A 24,706-nucleotide genomic window follows, 5' to 3' on the forward strand; every position below is an offset into this window, starting at 1 on the left:
GAGAACGCCAGTGCACGCCAGAGCACGCCAGTGCACGCAAGACCACGTCAATGCACGCCAGAGCACGCAAGTGCACGCCAGAGCACGCCAGTGCACGCCAGAACACGCCAGTGCACGCCAGAGCACGCCAGTGCACGCCAGAGCACGCCAGTGCACGCCAGAGCACGCCAGTGCACGCCAGAGCACGCCAGTGCACGCCAGAGCACGCCAGTGCAAGCCAGAGCACGCCAGTGCACGCCAATTCACGCCAGAGAACGCAAGTGCACGCCAGAGCACGCCAGTGCACGCCAGAGCATGCCAGTGCACCCCAGAGCCCGGAGCATCAACGTCCAATACACCATTTCAAGTCTATTTAATCAATAAATTTATAGAGCAAATCATGAACAAAAAGTTTGAGAAAAACGCACATCACAGCACTTGAATTTTTAAAAATTATCCAAGTTATTTGAGTTCTATTGTCAAGTAGTGGATTTCTATTGTCAAGCACTTGAGTTCTGCATAGCAGAGCACGCCAGAGCACGACAGAGCACGCCAGAGCACGCCAGTGCACGCCAGAGCACTCTAGTGCACGCCAGAGAACGCCAGAGCATGCCAGAGCACGCCAGTTCACGCCAGAGCACGTCTTTGCACGCCAGAGCACGCAAGTGCACGCCAGAGCACGCCAGAGCACGCCAGTGCACGCCAGTTCACGGCAGAGCATGCCAATTCACACCAGAGCACGCCAGTGCACGCCAGTGTACGCCAGAGCACGCCAGTGCACGCCAGAGCAATTCAATGCACGCCAGAGCACGCCAATTCACACCAGAGCACGCCAGAGCACGCCAATTCACACCAGAGCACGCCAGTGCACGCCAGAGCACGCCAGTGCACGCAGGAGCACGCCAGTGCACGCAAGAGCACGTCAATGCACGCCAGAGCACGCCAGTGCACGCCAGAGCACGCAAGTGCACGCCAAAGCACGCGAGAGTACGCCAGTGCACGCCAGAGCACGCCAGTGCACGCCAGTGTACGCCAATTCACACCAGAGCACGCCAGTGCACGCCAGAGCAAGTCAATGCACGCCAGAGTACGCCAGTGCACGCCAGAGACGCCAGTGCACTTCAGAGCACGCCAGTGCACGCCAGAGCACGCCAGTGCAGGCCAGAGCACGCCAGTGCACGCCAATTCATGCCAGAGAACGCCAGTGCACGCCAGAGCACGCCAGTGCACGCACGACCACGTCAATGCACGCCAGAGCACGCAAGTGCACGCCAGAGCACGCCAGTGCACGCCAGAACACGCCAGTGCACGCCAGTGCACGCCAGTGCACGCCAGTGCACGCCAGAGCAAACCAATTCACACCAGAGTACGCCAGTGCACGCCAGAGCAATTCAATGCACGCCAGAGCACGCCAGTGCACGCCAGAGCACTCCAGTGCACGCCAGAGAACGCCAGTGCACGCCAGAGCACGCCAGTGCACGCCAGAGCACGTCATTGCACGCCAGAGCACGCCAGTGCACGCCAGAGCACACCAGTGCACGGAAGAGCACGTCAATGCACGCCAGAGCACGCCAGTGCACGCCAGAGCACGCAAGTGCACGCCAAAGCACGCCAGAGCACGCCAGTGCACGCCAGAGCACGCCAGTGTACGCAAATTCACACCAGAGCACGCCAGTGCACGCCAGAGCAAGTCAATGCACGCCAGAGCACGCCAATGCACGCCAGAGCACGCCAGTGCACGCAAGAGCACGCCAGTGCACGCCAGAGCACGCCAGAGCACGCCAGAGCACGCCAGTGCACGCCAGAGCACGCCAGTGCAAGCCAGAGCACGCAAGTGCACGCCAAAGAATCCCAGTGCACGCCAGAGCACGCAAGTGCACGCCAAAGAATCCCAGTGCACGCCAGAGCACGCCAATGCACGCCAGAGCACGCCAGTGCACGCCAGAGCACGCCAGAGCACGCCAGAGCACGCCAGTGCACGCAAAGAGCACGTCAATGCACGCCAGAGCACGTCAGTGCAATCCAGAGCACACCAGAGCACGCCAGTGCACGCCAGAGCACGGTAGAGCACAGCAGAGAACAGCTCAGCACTTGAAGTTGCTATAATATTTTTTTCACTTGTTAAAATCATTTTTTAATTACAGGATGTGTAAATCAATGTCCAATACACCATTTCAAGTCTATTTAATCAATGCAGTGCACGCCAGTGCACGCCAGTGCACGCCAGTGCACCCCAGAGCACGTCAATGCACGCCAGAGCACGCCAGTGCACGCCAGAGCACGCAAGTGCACGCCACAGCACGCCAGTGCACGCCAGAGCACGCCAGTGCACGCCAGTGCACGCAAGAGCGAGTCAATGCACGCCAGAGCACGCCAGTGCACGCCAGAGCAATTAAATGCACGCCAGAGCACGCCAATTCACACCAGAGCACGCCAGTGCACGCCAGAGCACGCCAATTCACACCAGAGCTTGCCAGTGCACGCAAGAGCACGTCAATGCACGCAAAAGCACACCAGTGCACGCCAGAGCAGGCCAGTGCACGCCAGTGCACGCCAATTCACACCAGAGCACGCCAGTGCACGCCAGAGCACGCCAGTACACTCCAGTGCACGCCAGAGCACGTCAATGCACGCCAGAGCAAGCCAGAGCACGCCAGAGCACGCCAGTGCACGCCAGAGCATGGTAGAGCACAGCAGAGAACAGCTCAGCACTTGAAGTTGCTATAATATTTTTTTCACTTGTTATAACCGTTTTTAATTAAAAGATGTGTAAATCAATGTCCAATACACCATTTCAAGTCTATTGAATCAATAAATTTATAGAGAAAATCATGAACAAAAAGTTTTAGAAAAACGCACATCACAGCACTTGAATTTTTAAAAATAATCAAGTTATTTGAGTTCTTTTGTCGGGTAGTGGATTTCTATTGTCAAGCACTTGAGTTTTGCATAGCAGAGCACGCAAGCGCACGACATAGCACGCCAGAGCACGCCAGTGCACGCCAGAGCACGCAAAATCACACCAGTGCACGCCAGTGCACGCCAGTTTACGCCAGTGCAAGCCAGTGCACGCCAATTCACACCAGAGCACGCCAGTGCAGGCCAGAGCACGCCAATTCACACCAGAGCACGCCAGTGCAGGCCAGAGCACGCCAGTGCACGCCAGAGCACGCCAGTGCACGCAAGAGCACGTCAATGCACGCCAGAGCACGCCAGTGCACGCCAGAGCACGCCAGTGCACTCCAGAGCACGCCAGTGCACGCCAGAGAACGCCAGTGCACGTCAGAGCACGCCACTGCCCGCCAGAGCACGCCAGTGCACGCCAGAGCACGGCAATTCACACCAGAGCACGCCAGTGCACGCCAGAGCACACCAGTGCACGCAAGAGCACGCCAGTGCACGCCAGCGCACGCAAGTGCACGCCAAAGCACGCCAATTCACACCAGAGCACGCCAGTGCACGTCAACGCACGCAAGAGCAAGTCAATGCACGCCAGAGCACGCCAGTGCACGCCAGTGCACGCCAGAGCAATTATATGCACGCAAAAGCACGCCAATTCACACCAGAGCACGCCAGTGCACGCCAGAGCACGGTAGAGCACAGCAGAGAACAGCTCAGCACTTGAAGTTGCTATAATATTTTTTTCACTTGTTAAAATCATTTTAATGCACGTCAACGCACGCAAGAGCAAGTCAATGCACGCCAGAGCACGCCAGTGCACGCCAGTGCACGCCAGAGCAATTATATGCACGCAAAAGCACGCCAATTCACACCAGAGCACGCCAGTGCACGCCAGAGCACGGTAGAGCACAGCAGAGAACAGCTCAGCACTTGAAGTTGCTATAATATTTTTTTCACTTGTTAAAATCATTTTTTAATTACTGGATGTGTAAATCAATGTCCAATACACCATTTCAAGTCTATTTAATCAATAAATTTATAGAGCAAATCACGAACAAAAAGTTTGAGAAAAACGCACATTACAGCACTTGAATTTTTAAAAATTATTCAAGTTATTTGAGTTCTATTGTCGGGTAGTGGATTTCTATTGTCAAGCACTTGAATTCTGCATAGCAGAGCACGCCAGAGCACGACAGAGCACGTCAATGCACGCCAGTGCACGCCAGAGCACGCAAGTGCACGCCAAAGAATCCCAGTGCACGCCAGAGCACGCCAGTGCACGCCAGAGCACGCCAATTCAGACCAGTGCACGCCAGAGCAATTCAATGCACGCCAGAGCACGCCAATGCTTACCAGAGCACGCCAGTGCACGCCAAAGCACTCCAATTCACACCAGAGCACGCCAGTGCACGCCAGTGCACGCCAGTGCACCCCAGAGCACGTCAATGCACGCCAGAGCACGCCAGTGCACGCCAGAGCACGCAAGTGCACGCCACAGCACACCAGTGCACGGAAGAGCACGTCAATGCACGCCAGAGCACGCCAGTGCACGCCAAAGCACGCCAGAGCACGCCAGTGCACGCCAGAGCACGCCAGTGTACGCAAATTCACACCAGAGCACGCCAGTGCACGCCAGAGCAAGTCAATGCACGCCAGAGCACGCCAATGCACGCCAGAGCACGCCAGTGCACGCAAGAGCACGCCAGTGCACGCCAGAGCACGCCAGAGCACGCCAGAGCACGCCAGTGCACGCCAGAGCACGCCAGTGCAAGCCAGAGCACGCAAGTGCACGCCAAAGAATCCCAGTGCACGCCAGAGCACGCAAGTGCACGCCAAAGAATCCCAGTGCACGCCAGAGCACGCCAATGCACGCCAGAGCACGCCAGTGCACGCCAGAGCACGCCAGAGCACGCCAGAGCACGCCAGTGCACGCAAAGAGCACGTCAATGCACGCCAGAGCACGTCAGTGCAATCCAGAGCACACCAGAGCACGCCAGTGCACGCCAGAGCACGGTAGAGCACAGCAGAGAACAGCTCAGCACTTGAAGTTGCTATAATATTTTTTTCACTTGTTAAAATCATTTTTTAATTACAGGATGTGTAAATCAATGTCCAATACACCATTTCAAGTCTATTTAATCAATAAATTTATAGAGCAAATCACGAACAAAAAGTTTGAGAAAAACGCACATTACAGCACTTGAATTTTTAAAAATTATTCAAGTTATTTGAGTTCTATTGTCGGGTAGTGGATTTCTATTGTCAAGCACTTGAATTCTGCATAGCAGAGCACGCCAGAGCACGACAGAGCACGTCAATGCACGCCAGTGCACGCCAGTGCACGCCAGAGCACGCAAGTGCACGCCAAAGAATCCCAGTGCACGCCAGAGCACGCCAGTGCACGCCAGAGCACGCCAGTGCACGCCAGAGCACGCCAGTGCACGCCAGAGCACGCCAATTCACACCAGTGCACGCCAGAGCAATTCAATGCACGCCAGAGCACGCCAATGCTTACCAGAGCACGCCAGTGCACGCCAAAGCACGCCAATTCACACCAGAGCACGCCAGTGCACGCCAGTGCACGCCAGTGCACGCCAGTGCACCCCAGAGCACGTCAATGCACGCCAGAGCACGCCAGTGCACGCCAGAGCACGCAAGTGCACGCCACAGCACGCCAGTGCACGCAAGAGCGAGTCAATGCACGCCAGAGCACGCCAGTGCACGCCAGTGCACGCCAGAGCAATTAAATGCACGCCAGAGCACGCCAATTCACACCAGAGCACGCCAGTGCACGCCAGAGCACGCCAATTCACACCAGAGCTTGCCAGTGCACGCAAGAGCACGTCAATGCACGCAAAAGCACACCAGTGCACGCCAGAGCAGGCCAGTGCACGCCAGTGCACGCCAATTCACACCAGAGCACGCCAGTGCACGCCAGAGCACGCCAGTACACTCCAGTGCACGCCAGAGCACGTCAATGCACGCCAGAGCAAGCCAGAGCACGCCAGAGCACGCCAGTGCACGCCAGAGCATGGTAGAGCACAGCAGAGAACAGCTCAGCACTTGAAGTTGCTATAATATTTTTTTCACTTGTTATAACCGTTTTTAATTAAAAGATGTGTAAATCAATGTCCAATACACCATTTCAAGTCTATTGAATCAATAAATTTATAGAGAAAATCATGAACAAAAAGTTTTAGAAAAACGCACATCACAGCACTTGAATTTTTAAAAATAATCAAGTTATTTGAGTTCTTTTGTCGGGTAGTGGATTTCTATTGTCAAGCACTTGAGTTTTGCATAGCAGAGCACGCAAGCGCACGACATAGCACGCCAGAGCACGCCAGTGCACGCCAGAGCACGCAAAATCACACCAGTGCACGCCAGTGCACGCCAGTTTACGCCAGTGCAAGCCAGTGCACGCCAATTCACACCAGAGCACGCCAGTGCAGGCCAGAGCACGCCAATTCACACCAGAGCACGCCAGTGCAGGCCAGAGCACGCCAGTGCACGCCAGAGCACGCCAGTGCACGCAAGAGCACGTCAATGCACGCCAGAGCACGCCAGTGCACGCCAGAGCACGCCAGTGCACTCCAGAGCACGCCAGTGCACGCCAGAGAACGCCAGTGCACGTCAGAGCACGCCACTGCCCGCCAGAGCACGCCAGTGCACGCCAGAGCACGGCAATTCACACCAGAGCACGCCAGTGCACGCCAGAGCACACCAGTGCACGCAAGAGCACGCCAGTGCACGCCAGCGCACGCAAGTGCACGCCAAAGCACGCCAATTCACACCAGAGCACGCCAGTGCACGTCAACGCACGCAAGAGCAAGTCAATGCACGCCAGAGCACGCCAGTGCACGCCAGTGCACGCCAGAGCAATTATATGCACGCAAAAGCACGCCAATTCACACCAGAGCACGCCAGTGCACGCCAGAGCACGGTAGAGCACAGCAGAGAACAGCTCAGCACTTGAAGTTGCTATAATATTTTTTTCACTTGTTAAAATCATTTTAATGCACGTCAACGCACGCAAGAGCAAGTCAATGCACGCCAGAGCACGCCAGTGCACGCCAGTGCACGCCAGAGCAATTATATGCACGCAAAAGCACGCCAATTCACACCAGAGCACGCCAGTGCACGCCAGAGCACGGTAGAGCACAGCAGAGAACAGCTCAGCACTTGAAGTTGCTATAATATTTTTTTCACTTGTTAAAATCATTTTTTAATTACTGGATGTGTAAATCAATGTCCAATACACCATTTCAAGTCTATTTAATCAATAAATTTATAGAGCAAATCACGAACAAAAAGTTTGAGAAAAACGCACATTACAGCACTTGAATTTTTAAAAATTATTCAAGTTATTTGAGTTCTATTGTCGGGTAGTGGATTTCTATTGTCAAGCACTTGAATTCTGCATAGCAGAGCACGCCAGAGCACGACAGAGCACGTCAATGCACGCCAGTGCACGCCAGAGCACGCAAGTGCACGCCAAAGAATCCCAGTGCACGCCAGAGCACGCCAGTGCACGCCAGAGCACGCCAATTCAGACCAGTGCACGCCAGAGCAATTCAATGCACGCCAGAGCACGCCAATGCTTACCAGAGCACGCCAGTGCACGCCAAAGCACTCCAATTCACACCAGAGCACGCCAGTGCACGCCAGTGCACGCCAGTGCACCCCAGAGCACGTCAATGCACGCCAGAGCACGCCAGTGCACGCCAGAGCACGCAAGTGCACGCCACAGCACGGCAGTGCACGCCAGAGCACGCCAATGCACGCCAGTGCACGCAAGAGCGAGTCAATGCACGCCAGAGCACGCCAGTGCACGCCAGTGCACGCCAGAGCAATTAAATGCACGCCAGAGCACGCCAATTCACACCAGAGCACGCCAGTGCACGCCAGAGCACGCCAATTCACACCAGAGCTTGCCAATGCACGCAAGAGCACGTCAATGCACGCAAAAGCACACCAGTGCACGCCAGAGCAGGCCAGTGCACGCCAGTGCACGCCAATTCACACCAGAGCACGCCAGTGCACGCCAGAGCACGCCAGTACACTCCAGTGCACGCCAGAGCACGTCAATGCACGCCAGAGCAAGCCAGAGCACGCCAGAGCACGCCAGTGCACGCCAGAGCATGGTAGAGCACAGCAGAGAACAGCTCAGCACTTGAAGTTGCTATAATATTTTTTTCACTTGTTATAACCGTTTTTAATTAAAGGATGTGTAAATCAATGTCCAATACACCATTTCAAGTCTATTGAATCAATAAATTTATAGAGAAAATCATGAACAAAAAGTTTTAGAAAAACGCACATCACAGCACTTGAATTTTTAAAAATAATCAAGTTATTTGAGTTCTTTTGTCGGGTAGTGGATTTCTATTGTCAAGCACTTGAGTTTTGCATAGCAGAGCACGCCAGAGCACGCCAGTGCACGCCAGAGAACGCCAGTGCACGTCAGAGCACGCCACTGCCCGCCAGAGCACGCCAGTGCACGCCAGAGCACGGCAATTCACACCAGAGCACGCCAGTGCACGCCAGAGCACCCCAGTGCACGCAAGAGCACGCCAGTGCACGCCAGCGCACGCAAGTGCACGCCAAAGCACGCCAATTCACACCAGAGCACGCCAGTGCACTTCAACGCACGCAAGAGCAAGTCAATGCACGCCAGAGCACGCCAGTGCACGCCAGTGCACGCCAGAGCAATTATATGCACGCAAAAGCACGCCAATTCACACCAGGGCACGCCAGTGCACGCCAGAGCACGCCAATTCACACCAGAGCACGCAAGTGCACGCAAGAGCACGTCAATGCACGCCACTGCACGCCAGTGCACGCCAGAGCATGCATATTCACACTAGAGCACGCCAGTGCACGCCAGTGTACGCCAGAGCACGCCAGAGCAATTCAATGCACGCCAGAGCACGCTAATTCACACCAGAGCACGCCAGAGCATGCCAATTCACACCAGAGCACCCCAGTGCACGCCAGAGCACGCCAGTGCACGCCAGAGCACGCCAGTGCACGCAAGAGCACGTCAATGCACGCCAGAGCACGCCAGTGCACGCCAGAGCACGCAAGTGCACGCCAAAGCACGCGAGAGTACGCCAGTGCACGCCAGAGCACGCCAGTGCACGCCAGTGTACGCCAGAGCAAGTCAATGCATGCCAGAGCACGCCAGTGCACGCCAGAGCAAGTCAATGCATGCCAGAGCACACCAATGCACGCCAGAGCACGCCAGTGCACGCCAGAGCACGCCAGTGCACGCCAGAGCACGCCAGTGCATGCCAGAGCACGCCAGTGCACGCCAATTCACGCCAGAGAACGCCAGTGCATGCAAGAGCACGCCAGTGCACGCACGACCACGTCAATGCACGCCAGAGCACGCAAGTGCACGCCAGACCACGCCAGTGCACGCCAGAACACGCCAGTGCACGCCAGTGCACGCCAGAGCAAGCCAATCCACACCAGAGTACGCCAGTGCACGCCAGAGCAATTCGATGCACGCCAGAGCACGCCAGTGCACGCCAGAGCACGCCAGTGCACGCCAGAGCACTCCAGTGCACGCCAGAGAACGCCAGTGCACGCCAGAGCACGCCAGTGCACGCCAGAGCACGCCAGTTCACGCCAGTTCACGGCAGAGCATGCCAATTCACACCAGAGCACGCCAGTGCACGCCAGAGCAATTCAATGCACGCAAGAGCACGCCAGTGCACGCCAGAGCACTCCAGTGCACGCCAGAGCACGCCAGTGTGCACGCCAGAGCACGTCATTGCACGCCAGAGCACGCCAGTGCACGCCAGAGCACGCCAGAGCACGACAATGCAAGCGAGTTCACGCCAGAGCATGCCAATTCACACCAGAGCACGCCAGTGCACGCCAGAGCAAGTCAATGCACGCCAGAGCACGCCAATGCACGCCAGAGCACGCCAGTGCACGCCAGAGCACGCCAGTGCACGCCAGAGCACGCCAGTGCACGCCAGAGCATGCCAGTGCATGCCAGAGCACGCCAGTGCACGCCAATTCACGCCAGAGAACGCCAGAGCACGCCAGTTCACGCCAGTGCACGCACGACCACGTCAATGCACGCCAGAGCACGCAAGTGCACGCCAGAGCACGCCAGTGCACGCCAGAACACGCCAGTGCACGCCAGTGCACGCCAGACCAAGCCAATTCACACCAGAGTACGCCAGTACACGCCAGAGCAATTCAATGCACGCCAGAGCACGCCAGTGCACGCTAGAGAACGCCAGTGCACGCCAGAGCACGCCAGTGCACGCCAGAGCACGTCATTGCACGCCAGAGCACGCCAGTGCACGCCAGAGCACGCCAGAGCACGACAATGCACGGCAGTTCACGCCAGAGCATGCCAATTCACACCAGAGCACGCCAGTGCACGCCAGCGTACGCCAGAGCACGCCAGTGCACGCCAGAGCAATTCAATGCACGCCAGAGCACGCCAATTCACACCAGAGCACGCCAGTGCACGCCATAGCACGCCAATTCACACCAGAGCACGCCAGTGCACGCCAGAGCACGCCAGTGCACGGAAGAGCACGTCAATGCACGCCAGAGCACGCCAGTGCATGCCAGAGCACGCAAGTTCACGCCAAAGCACGCCAGAGCACGCCAGTGCACGCCAGAGCACGCCAGTGAACGCCAGTGTACGCCAATTCACACCAGATCACGCCAGTGCACGCCAGAGCAAGTCAATGCACGCCAGAGCACGCCAATGCACGCCAGAGCACGCCAGTGCACGCCAGAGCACGCCAGTGCACGCCAGAGCACGCCAGTGCACGCCAGATTACGCCAGTGCAAGCCAGAGCACGCAAGTGCACGCCAGAGCACGCCAGTGCACGCCAGAGCACGCCAGTGCACGCCAGAGCACGCCAATGCAAGCCAGAGCACGCCAGTGCACGCCAATTCACGCCAGAGAACGCCAGTGCACGCCAGAGCACGCCAGTGCACGCAAGACCACGTCAATGCACGCCAGAGCACGCAAGTGCACGCCAGAGCACAACAGTGCACGCCAGAACACGCCAGTGCACGCCAGTGCACGCCAAAGCACGCCAGATTACGCCAGAGAACGCCAGTGCACGCCAGAGCATGCCAGTGCAGCCCAGAGCACGCCAGTGCACGCCAGAGCACGCCAGTGCACGCCAGAGAACGCCAGTGCACGCCAGTACACGCCAGAGCAAGCCAATTCACACCAGAGTACGCCAGTGCACGCCAGAGCACGCCAATTCACACCAGAGCACGCCAGTGCACGCCAGAGCACGCCAGAGCACGCCAGAGCACGCCAGTGCACGCCAGAGCAATTCAATGCACGCCAGAGCAATTCAATGCACGCCAGAGCAATGCAATGCACGGCAGAGCACGCCAGTGCAAGCCAGAGCACGCCAGTGCACGCCAGAGCACGCAAGTGCACGCCAAAGAATCCCAGTGCACGCCAGAGCACGCCAGTGCACGCACGAGCACGTCAATGCACGCCAGAGCACGCCAGTGCAGGCCAATTCACACCAGAGCACGCCAGTGCACGCCAGTGCACGCCAGTGCACCCCAGAGCACGTCAATGCACGCCAGAGCACGCCAGTGCACGCCAGAGCACGCAAGTGCACGCCACAGCACGCCAGTGCACGCCAGTGCACGCAAGAGCAAGTCAATGCACGCCAGAGCACGCCAGTGCACGCCAGTGCACGCCAGTGCACGCCAGTGCACGCCAGAGCAATTCAATGCACGCCAGAGCACGCCAATTCACACCAGAGCACGCCAGTGCACGCCAGAGCACGCCAATTCACACCGGAGCTTGCCAGTGCACGCAAGAGCACGTCAATGCACGCAAAAGCACACCAGTGCACGCCAGAGCAGGCCAGTGCACGCCAGTGCACGCCAATTAACACCAGAGCACGCCAGTGCACGCCAGAGCACGCCAGTACACTCCAGTGCACGCCAGAGCACGTCAATGCACGCCAGAGCAAGCCAGAGCACGCCAGAGCACGCCAGTGCACGCCAGAGCATGGTAGAGCACAGCAGAGAACAGCTCAGCACTTGAAGTTGCTATAATATTTTTTTCACTTGTTATAACCGTTTTTAATTAAAGGATGTGTAAATCAATGTCCAATACACCATTTCAAGTCTATTGAATCAATAAATTTATAGAGCAAATCATGAACAAAAAGTTTTAGAAAAACGCACATCACAGCACTTGAATTTTTAAAAATAATCAAGTTATTTGAGTTCTTTTGTCGGGTAGTGGATTTCTATTGTCAAGCACTTGAGTTTTGCATAGCAGAGCACGCCAGAGCAGGACATAGCACGCCAGAGCACGCCAGTGCACGCCAGTGCACGCCAGAGCACGCAAAATCACACCAGTGCACGCAAGTGCACGCCAGTGCACGCCAATTCACACCAGAGCACGCCAGAGCATGCCAGAGCACGCCAGTGCACGCCAATGCACGCCAGAGCACGCAAATTCACACCAGAGCACGCCAGTGCACGCCAGAGCACGCCAATTCACACCAGAGCACGCCAGAGCACGCCAGAGCACGCAAGTGCACGCCAGAGCACGCCAGTGCACGCACGAGCACGTCAATGCACGCCAGAGCATGCCAGTGCACGCCAGAGCACGCCAATTCACACCAGAGCACGTCAATGCACGCCAGAGCACGCCAGTGCACGCCAAAGCACGCCAATTCACACCAGAGCACGCCAGAGCACTCCAGTGCACGCCAGAGCACGTCAATGCACGCCAGAGCACGCCAGTGTACGCCAGTGCACGCCAGAGCACGCCAGTGCACGCCAGAGAAATTCAATGCACGCCAGAGCACGTCAATTTACACTAGAGCACGCCACTGCACGCCAGAGCACGCCAATTCACAGCAGAGCACGCCAGTGCAGGCCAGAGCACGCCAATTCACACCAGAGCACGCCAGTGCACGCCAGAGCACGCCAGTGCACGCCAGAGCACGCCAGTGCACGCCAGAGCACGCCAGTGCACGCCAGAGCACGTCAATGCACGCCAGAGATCGCCAGTGCACGCTAGAGCACGCCAGTGCACGCCAGAGAACGCCAGTGCACGTCAGAGCACGCCACTGCCCGCCAGAGCACGCCAGTGCACGCCAGAGCACGGCAATTCACACCAGAGCACGCCAGTGCACGCCAGAGCACACCAGTGCACGCAAGAGCACGCCAGTGCACGCCAGCGCACGCCAGAGCACGCAAGTGCACGCCAAAGCACGCCAATTCAAACCAGAGCACGCCAGTGCACGTCAATGCACGCAAGAGCAAGTCAATGCACGCCAGAGCACGCAAAAGCACGCCAATTCACACCAGGGCACGCCAGTGCACGCCAGAGCACGCCAATTCACACCAGAGCACGCAAGTGCACGCAAGAGCAACGTCAATGCACGCCACTGCACGCCAGTGCACGCCAGAACACGCCAGTGCACGCCAGAGCACGGTAGAGCACAGCAGAGAACAGCTCAGCACTCGAAGTTGCTATAATATTTTTTTCACTTGTTAAAACCATTTTTTAATTACAGGATGTGTAAATCAATGTCCAATACACCATTTCAAGTCTATTTAATCAATAAATTTATAGAGCAAATCATGAACAAAAAGTTTGAGAAAAACGCACATCACAGCACTTGAATTTTTAAAAATTATTCAAGTTATTTGAGTTCTATTGTCAAGTAGTGGATTTCTATTGTCAAGCACTTGAGTTCTGCATAGCAGAGCACGCCAGAGCACGACAGAGCACGCCAGAGCACGCCAGTGCACGTCAGAGCACGCCAGAGCACTCCAGTGCACGCCAGAGAACGCCAGTGCACGCACGAGCACGTCAATGCACGCCAGAGCACGCCAGAGCATGCCAGAGCACGCCAGTGCACGCCAATGCACGCCAGAGCACGCCAATTCACACCAGAGCACGCCAGTGCACGCCAGAGCACGCCAATTCACACCAGAGCACGCCAGAGCACGCCAGAGCACGCAAGTGCACGCCAGAGCAAGCCAGTGCACGCACGAGCACGTCAATGCACGCCAGAGCATGCCAGTGCACGCCAGAGCACGCTAATTCACACCAGAGCACGTCAATGCACGCCAGAGCACGCCAGTGCATGCCAGAGCACGCCAATTCACACCAGAGCACGCCAGAGCACTCCAGTGCACGCCAGAGCACGTCAATGCACGCCAGAGCACGCCAGTGTACGCCAGTGCACGCCAGAGCACGCCAGTGCACGCCAGAGAAATTCAATGCACGCCAGAGCACGTCAATTTACACTAGAGCACGCCACTGCACGCCAGAGCACGCCAATTCACAGCAGAGCACGCCAGTGCACGCCAGAGCACGTCAATGCACGCCAGAGCACGTCAGTGCACGCCAGAGCACGCCAGTGCACGCCAAAGCACGCCGTTGCACGCCAGAGCACGCCAGTGCACGCCAGTGCAAGCCAATTCACACCAGAGGACGCCAGTGCACGCCAGAGCACGCCAGTGCACGCCAGTGCACGCCAGAGCAAGTAAATGCACGCCAGAGCACGCCGGTGCACGCCAGAGCACGCCAGTGCACGCCAGAGCACGCCAGAGCACGCCAGTGCACGCCAGAGTAATTCAATGCACGCCATATCACGCCAATTCACACCAGAACACGCCAGTGCACGCCAGAGCACGCCATTTCACACCAGAGCACGCCAGTGCACGCAAGGGCACGTCAATGCACGCCAGAGCACGTCAATGCACGCCAAACCACGCCAGTGCACGCCAAAGCACGCCAGTGCACGCCAGAGCACGCCAGTGCAGGCCAGAGCACGCCAATTCACACCAGAGCACGCAAGTGCACGCAAGAGCACGTCAATGCACGCCACAGCACGCCAGTGCACGCCAGAGCACGCCAGTGCACGCCAAAGCACACCAGTGCACGCCAGAGCACGCCAGTGCACGCCAATTCACACCAGAGCACGCCAGTGCACGCCAGTGCACGCCAGTGCACGCCAGAGCACGTCAATGCACGCCAAAGCAAGCCAGAGCACGCCAGAGCACGCCAGTGCACGCCAGAGCACGGCAATTCACACCAGAGCACGCCAGTGCACGCCAGAGCACACCAGTGCACGCAAGAGCACGCCAGTGCACGCCAGCGCACGCCAGAGCACGCAAGTGCACGCCAAAGCACGCCAATTCACACCAGAGCACGCCAGTGCACGTCAATGCACGCAAGAGCAAGTCAATGCACGCCAGAGCACGCCAGTGCACGCCAGAGGACGCCAGTTCACGCCAGTGCACGCCAGAGCAATTATATGCACGCAAAAGCACGCCAATTCACACCAGGGCACGCCAGTGCACGCCAGAGCACGCCAATTCACACCAGAGCACGCAAGTGCACGCAAGAGCACGTCAATGCACGCCACTGCACGCCAGTGCACGCCAGAGCACGGTAGAGCACAGCAGAGAACAGCTCAGCACTCGAAGTTGCTATAATATTTTTTTCACTTGTTAAAACCATTTTTTAATTACAGGATGTGTGAATCAATGTCCAATACACCATTTCAAGTCTATTTAATCAATAAATTTATAGAGCAAATCATGAACAAAAAGTTTGAGAAAAACGCACATCACAGCACTTGAATTTTTAAAAATTATTGAAGTTATTTGAGTTCTATTGTCGGGTAGTGGATTTCTATTGTCAAGCACTTGAGTTCTGCATAGCAGAGCACGCCAGAGCACGACAGAGCACGCCAGAGCACGCCAGTGCACGCCAGAGCACGGCAATTCACACCAGAGCACGCCAGTGCACGCCAGAGCACACCAGTGCACGCAAGAGCACGCCAGTGCACGCCAGCGCACGCCAGAGCACGCAAGTGCACGCCAAAGCACGCCAATTCACACCAGAGCACGCCAGTGCACGTCAATGCACGCAAGAGCAAGTCAATGCACGCCAGAGTACGCCAGTGCACGCCAGAGGACGCCAGTGCACGCCAGTGCACGCCAGAGCAATTATATGCACGCAAAAGCACGCCAATTCACACCAGGGCACGCCAGTGCACGCCAGAGCACGCCAATTCACACCAGAGCACGCAAGTGCACGCAAGAGCACGTCAATGCACGCCACTGCACGCCAGTGCACGCCAGAACACGCCAGTGCACGCCAGAGCACGGTAGAGCACAGCAGAGAACAGCTCAGCACTCGAAGTTGCTATAATATTTTTTTCACTTGTTAAAACCATTTTTTAATTACAGGATGTGTGAATCAATGTCCAATACACCATTTCAAGTCTATTTAATCAATAAATTTATAGAGCAAATCATGAACAAAAAGTTTGAGAAAAACGCACATCACAGCACTTGAATTTTTAAAAATTATTGAAGTTATTTGAGTTCTATTGTCGGGTAGTGGATTTCTATTGTCAAGCACTTGAGTTCTGCATAGCAGAGCACGCCAGAGCACGACAGAGCACGCCAGAGCACGCCAGTGCACGTCAGAGCACGCCAGAGCACTCCAGTGCACGCCAGAGAACGCCAGTGCACGCACGAGCACGTCAATGCACGCCAGAGCACACCAGAGCATGCCAGAGCACGCCAGTGCACGCCAATGCACGCCAAAGCACGCCAATTCACACCAGAGCACGCCAGTGCACGCCAGAGCACGCCATTTCACACCAGAGCACGCCAGTGCACGCAAGGGCACGTCAATGCACGCCAGAGCACGTCAATGCACGCCAGACCACGCCAGTGCACGCCAAAGCACGCCAGTGCACGCCAGAGCACGCCAGTGCAGGCCAGAGCACGCCAATTCACACCAGAGCACGCAAGTGCACGCAAGAGCACGTCAATGCACGCCACAGCACGCCAGTGCACGCCAGAGCACGCCAGTGCACGCCAAAGCACACCAGTGCACGCCAGAGCACGCCAGTGCACGCTAATTCACACCAGAGCACGCAAACACGCCAGTGCACGCCAGTGCACGCCAGAGCACGTCAATGCACGCCAAAGCAAGTCAGAGCACGCCAGAGCACGCCAGTGCACGCCAGAGCACGGCAATTCACACCAGAGCACGCCAGTGCACGCCAGAGCACACCAGTGCACGCAAGAGCACGCCAGTGCACGCCAGCGCACGCCAGAGCACGCAAGTGCACGCCAAAGCACGCCAATTCACACCAGAGCACGCCAGTGCACGTCAATGCACGCAAGAGCAAGTCAATGCACGCCAGAGCACGCCAGTGCACGCCAGAGCACGCCAGTGCACGCCAGTGCACGCCAGAGCAATTATATGCACGCAAAAGCACGCCAATTCACACCAGGGCACGCCAGTGCACGCCAGAGCACGCCAATTCACACCAGAGCACGCAAGTGCACGCAAGAGCACGTCAATGCACGCCACTGCACGCCAGTGCACGCCAGAACACGCCAGTGCACGCCAGAGCACGGTAGAGCACAGCAGAGAACAGCTCAGCACTCGTAGTTGCTATAATATTTTTTTCACTTGTTAAAACCATTTTTTAATTACAGGATGTGTAAATCAATGTCCAATACACCATTTCAAGTCTATTTAATCAATAAATTTATAGAGCAAATCATGAACAAAAAGTTTGAGAAAAACGCACATCACAGCACTTGAATTTTTAAAAATTATTGAAGTTATTTGAGTTCTTTTGTCGGGTAGTGGATTTCTATTGTCAAGCACTTGAGTTCTGCATAGCAGAGCACGCCAGAGGACGACAGATCACGCCAGAGCACGCCAGAGCACTCCAGTGCACGCCAGAGAACGCCAGTGCACGCATGAGCACGTCAATGCACGCCAGAGCACGCCAGAGCATGCCAGAGCACGCCAGTGCACGCCAATGCACGCCAGAGCACGCCAATTCACACCAGAGCACGCCAGTGCACGCCAGAGCACGCCAATTCACACCAGAGCACGCCAGTGCACGTCAATGCACGCAAGAGCAAGTCAATTCACACCAGAGCACGCAAGTGCACGCAAGAGCACGTCAATGCACGCCACTGCACGCCAGTGCACGCCAGAACACGCCAGTGCACGCCAGAGCACGGTAGAGCACAGCAGAGAACAGCTCAGCACTCGAAGTTGCTGTCGAAATTCATGTTCAAATTGTCTATTCTTGTTTTCCCACGCCGTATTCTCCACCTCTCTTTTGCAACATCTCGAACCATTCTTTACATCTTCATTTCCTGTCTCACCCCTTCCCCTCTACATTTCATCATCCCGACTCTTCTCTTCTCTTTTTGCTCACCCTTCCTCTAATATTATCTTTGTCTCGACCACCACTGTTTCAGGTCAGTTGAATTTCTGTCCTGGTCGACGACGCACTGTTCTCGTCTCGTCGATCTCTGCCCCTTTCTCTCTCAGTAATTTTACTCAATTTGTCTCCTCAGTTCCCAATACAGATTCTTTCTTTTCCTTACCTTTCGCGTCTAGGTAATTTTTAAAACACACAACGTAGGGCCTAGATTTAATTTAAGTGAATTCTTACATGGTGCCGTAACCAGGATCTGGTTTTAGTTCTTAATGGCTCTCCAAACTCTCACTGCAAGGCGAGGTGGTAATCGTGGTGCCGTCACGAAACTTCTTACAAAGCTTCAAGGCATAGTGGACGATGCTACTCTTGATTGAGACCTTAAGATCTACGAACTGGACAAAAAGCTACAAGATCTACACTCCAAGATCAAACTCATCCAAATATTGGACGATGAGATTCAAAACGTGACCGATGCTGCTGATGTAGCCGCAGAAATCTGGAGCGCTGACGTCTTCAACAGTAACGCGTTCGACGGTCGTGATCGAGCTGAGTTTGAGCTTCTCAAATTACGTCAGCAGGTAATAGACGCAAACGCGGCTGTTGCTGCTGCCGCTGCGGCCACCGTTGCTTCTGCAGCTGCTGCTGCGAATCTAAATCGTCCTCCAACCGTTCCAGCTCTTCCGGTCCAAACGAACTCTTCAAATCTCCCTAAGTTCGATTTGCCAGAGTTTGACGGTAGCGTTCTTCATTGGCGTGCTTTCTGGGACGTGTTTGAATTCGAGGTTCATAACAAAGCCACCTACACTGGAGCCACGAAATTCAACTTTTTAAACTCGCGTCTAAAAGGCTCAGCCAAAGCCGCTCTGTCCGGCCTTACTCCAAACAACGCTAACTATCCCAAAGCTATCGACATCTTAAAAGATCGCTTCGGTCAAGACAAGAAAATTATAGCTGCCCACATGCGCGCGCTATACAATATGGCGAAACCTGGAACCGATCGTGTAAGTCTACGCATCTTTTCGGACCAGCTAGAGTCGCACATCAGAGGTTTGGACGCCCTTGGAAAGAAGGCTGACTCGTTTGGTGATCTTCTTGTGTGTATCCTCTTGGATAAATTCTCACCGGACCTACGTCGAAATTTAACTCGTCAGCATGGAACGACAGAGTGGACTCTAGAAGAATTGCAGGCTTCAATCAAACGAGAGCTCGAAATTGTAGACGACAGCCCAGCTGAACAGCATTCAAGCAAAATTCCGCCAGCAGGTGTAAAGAAGACCAACGTTTTCTTTGCCGGAGCGTCTCAACCTATCAAGAAAAAGCAACGCTGCGCCTATTGCACAGGTGATCACTACGCATCTCAATGTACCAGTGTCGGGAAAGCAGCAGAGCGACTTAAGGTAGCAAAAGTGAAAAAGCTGTGTTTAAACTGCTTGGACGCGTCCCACACCAGTTTGAAAGATTGTCCGTCAAAGTATCGTTGCAAATACTGCTCCAAAGCTCATCATTCCAGTTTACATCCAGAAAACTCCGAGGAAGTGTCCGAGACTCCATCCGTCGCTTCCATGTCAGTGTCCATCTCTCCATCTTCAACTTTGGCAGCAGCCATTCATCATTCGGAGTCGTCAGGAAAGTTTACACAGCCGTACGTTTTTCTCAAAACGGCGATTGTTGAAACACGCTTCAAAGGTTTTAAGGAACGCGCCAACATTCTCATCGATGAGGGATCGCAACGCACCTTCATTACTTCCCGTTTGGCTAAATTATTGCACTTGAAACCAATGTGGCGTGAAAGTTTACTCTTATCCGGTTTCTCCATGAATCCAACAGGCATCGAATACTATGACGTAACTCAGTTTTTTATTGTTGACCTCAGCGGTTCCTTAATCAAAATCAAAGCCATCATCATTGATCATCTTGTGAGCCCACTGGATGATCCGCATCGTAATTTGGCAGCTTCTCTTCCTCATCTCAACGGACTTCAATTGGCCCATCCACCTTCTGAAGCCACATCATTCGACGTTGACATCCTGATTGGTGCCAATTTCTACTGGTCACTTGTTCGCGACAAAGTTATTCGAGGCGCAGGTCCAACGGCCACCGAGTCCAAAATCGGTTATCTTCTCTCCGGTCCATTATCTGCGTCATCCGTAGAAATCGAATCATCCGATTCTGTCTTAACGCTTCACGTTTCGACCATGGAAAAATTCGACCTGTCCAAATTCTGGACGGTTGAAGGGCTTGGGATTCAACCCGAGTTGGAAAGCGACACAACGACTAACATCTACCAGAGTCAATGTATCGAATTTCGTGACAATCAGTATGCGGCAAAACTTCCTTGGAAATCGGAACATCCCGAACTCGCTCCAAACTTTCAAGTTTGCCATCGTCGAACCATCGGAACAATCAAGCGGGTATCTAAGAGCCCAAGTCAACTAGCCATCTACCAAAAGATCATCAGTGACCAGTTGGATCGAGGTTTTATCGAAAAAGTTCCGCCGGGAGAAATTTACAAACGTGATTGTCACTATATCCCTCACTTCGCCATTGAAAAAGAGTCAGCGACCACACCGCTTCGGATCGTGTACGACTGTTCTTGTAAGACATCAGCAGGCGTTAGTCTAAATGATTGCCTCGAAACGGGACCACCTCTTCAGAACGATATGTTGGAGATTCTACTACGCTTTCGTGTACATCGAGTCGGCATTTCCGCGGATATCGAAAAAGCTTTTCATAAGGTCATCCTGCCCGATTCGGACCGTGATTTCTTCCGCTTCCTATGGACCAGTAATATCAGCAATCCCGATGCTGATCTAGAGGTCTACCGCTTCAAAGTCATTCCATTTGGAGCCAGCTGTTCCCCATTTATTCTCCTATCAGTCATCAAACATCACTTACATTCTTTGCCGTCCCTCACAGCAGTTGACATGGATCTCAACATCTATGTCGACAATCTTATTTCAGGATGTGACTCAACGAAGGAAGCAGTGGACTACTATGCAGTGTCAAACTCTATTCTCAACAAGGCCGGACTGAATCTTCAATCTTGGAGTTCAAACGACCAAGCAATCAATGTTCGTGCGGTTGAAGATGGCGTAGCCGATCCTTCCACCAGCTCAAAAATACTGGGCCTAAACTGGGATCGTTCTACCGACTCGCTTTCGCTTCCCGCGTTCCGTCTTTCCACTTTTATCCACGCTACAACAACAAAGCGCGATATTCTTCGTGGCATTTCTACAGTTTTTGATCCCATGGGATTCTTCGCTCCGCTCACAATCGCAGCAAAAATTCTAAACCAAGAGCTCTGGAAAGAAAAGTTTGACTGGGACGATCCTCTCCCTCAAAAATTCCGTGAGCGTTTTAGTAAAATCGCAGCTGACATCGACAATTATCATCCAGTCGTCCCCCGCTGTTATCTTGAATGTCGCAACGACCTTCAGAGTTTACATCTCTTCGTGGACGCCATTCCTCACGCGTTTGGAGCCGTTGCTTATTTTTGCAACTTGGATCGTGTCGCCTTCGTTCTCTCCAAATCACGAGTCGCTCCATTGTCAATCGGTAAGAAGCCTCCTACTTTACCTCAACTGGAACTTATGGCAGCTCTGATCGGGTCAACACTCGCAAACACGATCGTGAAAGCTTTAAAACCACTTGGAATTTCTCTCACCGTCACGATGTGGTCATATAGCCAAATTGTTCTTTATTGGCTGGCGCAGACAGCTCGTAACAAGTGCCAGTACGTCGCAAACCGTGTTGACACTATCCAAAAGTTATCAAAGGATCTTCAAGCTTCTTGGCATTATTGCCCCACAAAATCCAATCCGGCTGATTTACTAACAAGAGGTATTTCACTTCGTCAGTTCCAGCAATCATCCAGTTTGTGGATTTATGGTCCAACTTGGCTCTCTTCACCCGAAGACTGGCCGTCATGGGAGACCAACAAGCTAAACGCAGTCGTACTTCATTTGGCGGAGTCTCAACTGGCTCCACTCATCAGTCGTCCAGCTATCCCCCCCGATTCAATTGATTTATTCGAAGTCATGGATGTTTCACGCTACAATTGGATTACTCTACTTCGTGTGACTTCTCGGATTCTTCGCTACAAGAGTTACTTTTTACCCAATCGTCACCCTGCTCAAGCTTTCGAATTTCTCACAACTGCCGAACTTCGAAACGCAGAGCTAATTTGGATCAGAGCCTTTCAGCAACGCTTCCTACAAGATGAGTACAGATATCTCCGTTCCCGTTCAGGTGCTCGACCAGCGCTTGTATCTCAACATGATCTTTTTATCAACTACGACGACATCATTTGCTGTAAAGGCCGTCTTCAGCACGCTAGAATAAAATCTAGTGCAAAGCATCCGTTTCTTCTTCCAAAATCCTGCGACTTAACTACTTTGATAATTCTTTATCATCACAAACGGATGTTCCACTGTGGCGTCGACGCCACCTGTTCCAGTCTCCGTCAACGGTATTGGATTCCATCTATCAAGCAACGTGTACGATCCATTTTACGCAGCTGCGTAACTTGTCGTCGAGTGAGTGGAAAACCCTACAGAGCCCCAGATCACGCTCCGCTACCTGCATTCCGAGTCAGCGATGCCCCCCCTTTCACCGTCGTTGGTGTCGATTACACCGGTGCTTACACAATTCGGGGTGTTTCTCCAAAAGATGATCAAAAGGCTTATATTTTCTTATTCACATGCGCCAGCACCCGTGCAATTCATCTTGAATTGGTTGAGGATCTTTCAGCTCACAGTTTCCTACTCGCCTTTCGTTGATTCGTGTCCCATCATTCTTTGCCGTCAATGGTCATCTCTGACAACGCGACAAATTTCGAATGTGGCGCTGATTTCATCACGAAGATTTTTAGGAATCCGGAAGTAGCCAATTACCTCACCAGTCAACAAGTGGATTGGCAATTCATCCCGAAACGCGCACCTTGGTACGGAGGTTTTTGGGAGCGCTTGATTGGAGTCACAAAAATCGCTTTGTCAAAAATGCTCGGCCGCACTAAACCAACCTTTGACGAGCTGCGAACTTTAGTTGCAGAGGCTGAGTTCGTTCTGAACGATCGTCCAATCGAGAAGATGTCCGCTGATTCCCAGACTGAAGAAGCGCTTACACCATCACATTTGATGTATGGAAGACGTTTCACTAGCCTACCATTCGACCATACTGCAGCAGAAGAAATTCTCAACGACCCAACGTTTGGTGAGAAGCCGTCGATCCTGACTAAATCTGCAGCTCGATTGGAAAAGAGCCTGTGTGCCTTTCGAAAGCATTTCACAACAAACTACTCAACTGCCCTACGCGAATATCACAAAGCTACGCGCGGTCATCACGAAGAAATCGTCAAAATTGGCGACGTCGTTCTCGTACACGATGAGTCTCCTCGTCACCATTGGAAGTTGGCGGTAATTGAAAACCTCATCAAGAGCAATGATGGCCACGTCAGAGCAGCTGAAATCCGGACAGCGTCCGGAAAAACCAACCGACCAATCTCGAAGCTGTATCCTTTGGAGGTTTCGGAGTCAACCGAAACTATTGATATCCAGCAATCTATCAATTCCCCGCCGGAACAGATCCAGCAACCTATCGATTCTTCGCCGGAACAGATCCAGCCCATCATCACGTCTCGTCCCGTTCGTCGAGCTGCAGCAAAGGCGAATCAACTCATCAAGCAGATGACCATGGACGAACCAGAAGAAGATTGATTTCCGCCGGCCCGGGAGAATGTCGAAATTCATGTTCAAATTGTCTATTCTTGTTTTCCCACGCCGTATTCCCCACCTCTCTTTTGCAACATCTCGAACCATTCTTTACATCTTCATTTCCTGTCTCACCCCTTCCCCTCTACATTTCATCATCCCGACTCTTCTCTTCTCTTTTTGCTCACCCTTCCTCTAATATTATCTTTGTCTCGACCACCACTGTTTCAGGTCAGTTAAATTTCTGTCCTGGTCGACGACGCACTGTTCTCGTCTCGTCGATCTCTGCCCCTTTCTCTCTCAGTAATTTTACTCAATTTGTCTCCTCAGTTCCTAATACAGATTCTTTCTTTTCCTTACCTTTCGCGTCTAGGTAATTTTAAAAACACACAACGTAGGGCCTAGATTTAATTTAAGTGAATTCTTACAGTTGCTATAATATTTTTTTCACTTGTTAAAACCATTTTTTAATTACAGGATGTGTAAATCAATGTCCAATACACCATTTCAAGTCTATTTAATCAATAAATTTATAAAGCAAATCATGAACAAAAAGTTTGAGAAAAACGCACATCACAGCACTTGAATTTTTAAAAATTATTCAAGTTATTTGAGTTCTATTGTCAGGTAGTGGATTTCTATTGTCAAGCACTTGAGTTCTGCATAGCAGAGCACGCCAGAGCACGACAGAGCACGCCAGAGCACGCCAGAGCACTCCAGTGCACGCCAGAGAACGCCAGTGCACGCACGAGCACGTCAATGCACGCCAGAGCACGCCAGAGCATGCCAGAGCACGCCAGTGCACGCTAGTGCACGCCAGAGCACGCCAATTCACACCAGAGCACGCCAGTACACGCCAGAGCA

At 53.8% G+C, this 24,706-nt stretch overlaps 2 protein-coding genes across 2 annotated transcripts; both read left to right on the forward strand.

The window, feature by feature from the left end:
• The first annotated feature begins 18,403 nt into the window (after positions 1-18,403).
• Positions 18,404-22,912, forward strand: LOC124331180. The gene is made up of 2 exons (XM_046788783.1): positions 18,404-18,484; positions 18,539-22,912. Exons 1-2 carry the CDS (start codon positions 18,404-18,406, stop codon positions 22,910-22,912), a joined length of 4,455 nt encoding a protein of 1,484 aa, XP_046644739.1.
• Positions 22,913-22,939: 27 nt separating this feature from the next.
• LOC124331334 lies at positions 22,940-23,848 on the forward strand. The gene has a single exon (XM_046788797.1). The coding sequence runs from the start codon at positions 22,940-22,942 to the stop codon at positions 23,846-23,848; it is 909 nt and encodes a 302-aa protein (XP_046644753.1).
• Positions 23,849-24,706: the final 858 nt, after the last annotated feature.

Source organism: Daphnia pulicaria, chromosome 1, assembly GCF_021234035.1.
Source record: "Daphnia pulicaria isolate SC F1-1A chromosome 1, SC_F0-13Bv2, whole genome shotgun sequence".
NCBI classification, from domain to species: Eukaryota; Metazoa; Arthropoda; class Branchiopoda; order Diplostraca; family Daphniidae; genus Daphnia; species Daphnia pulicaria.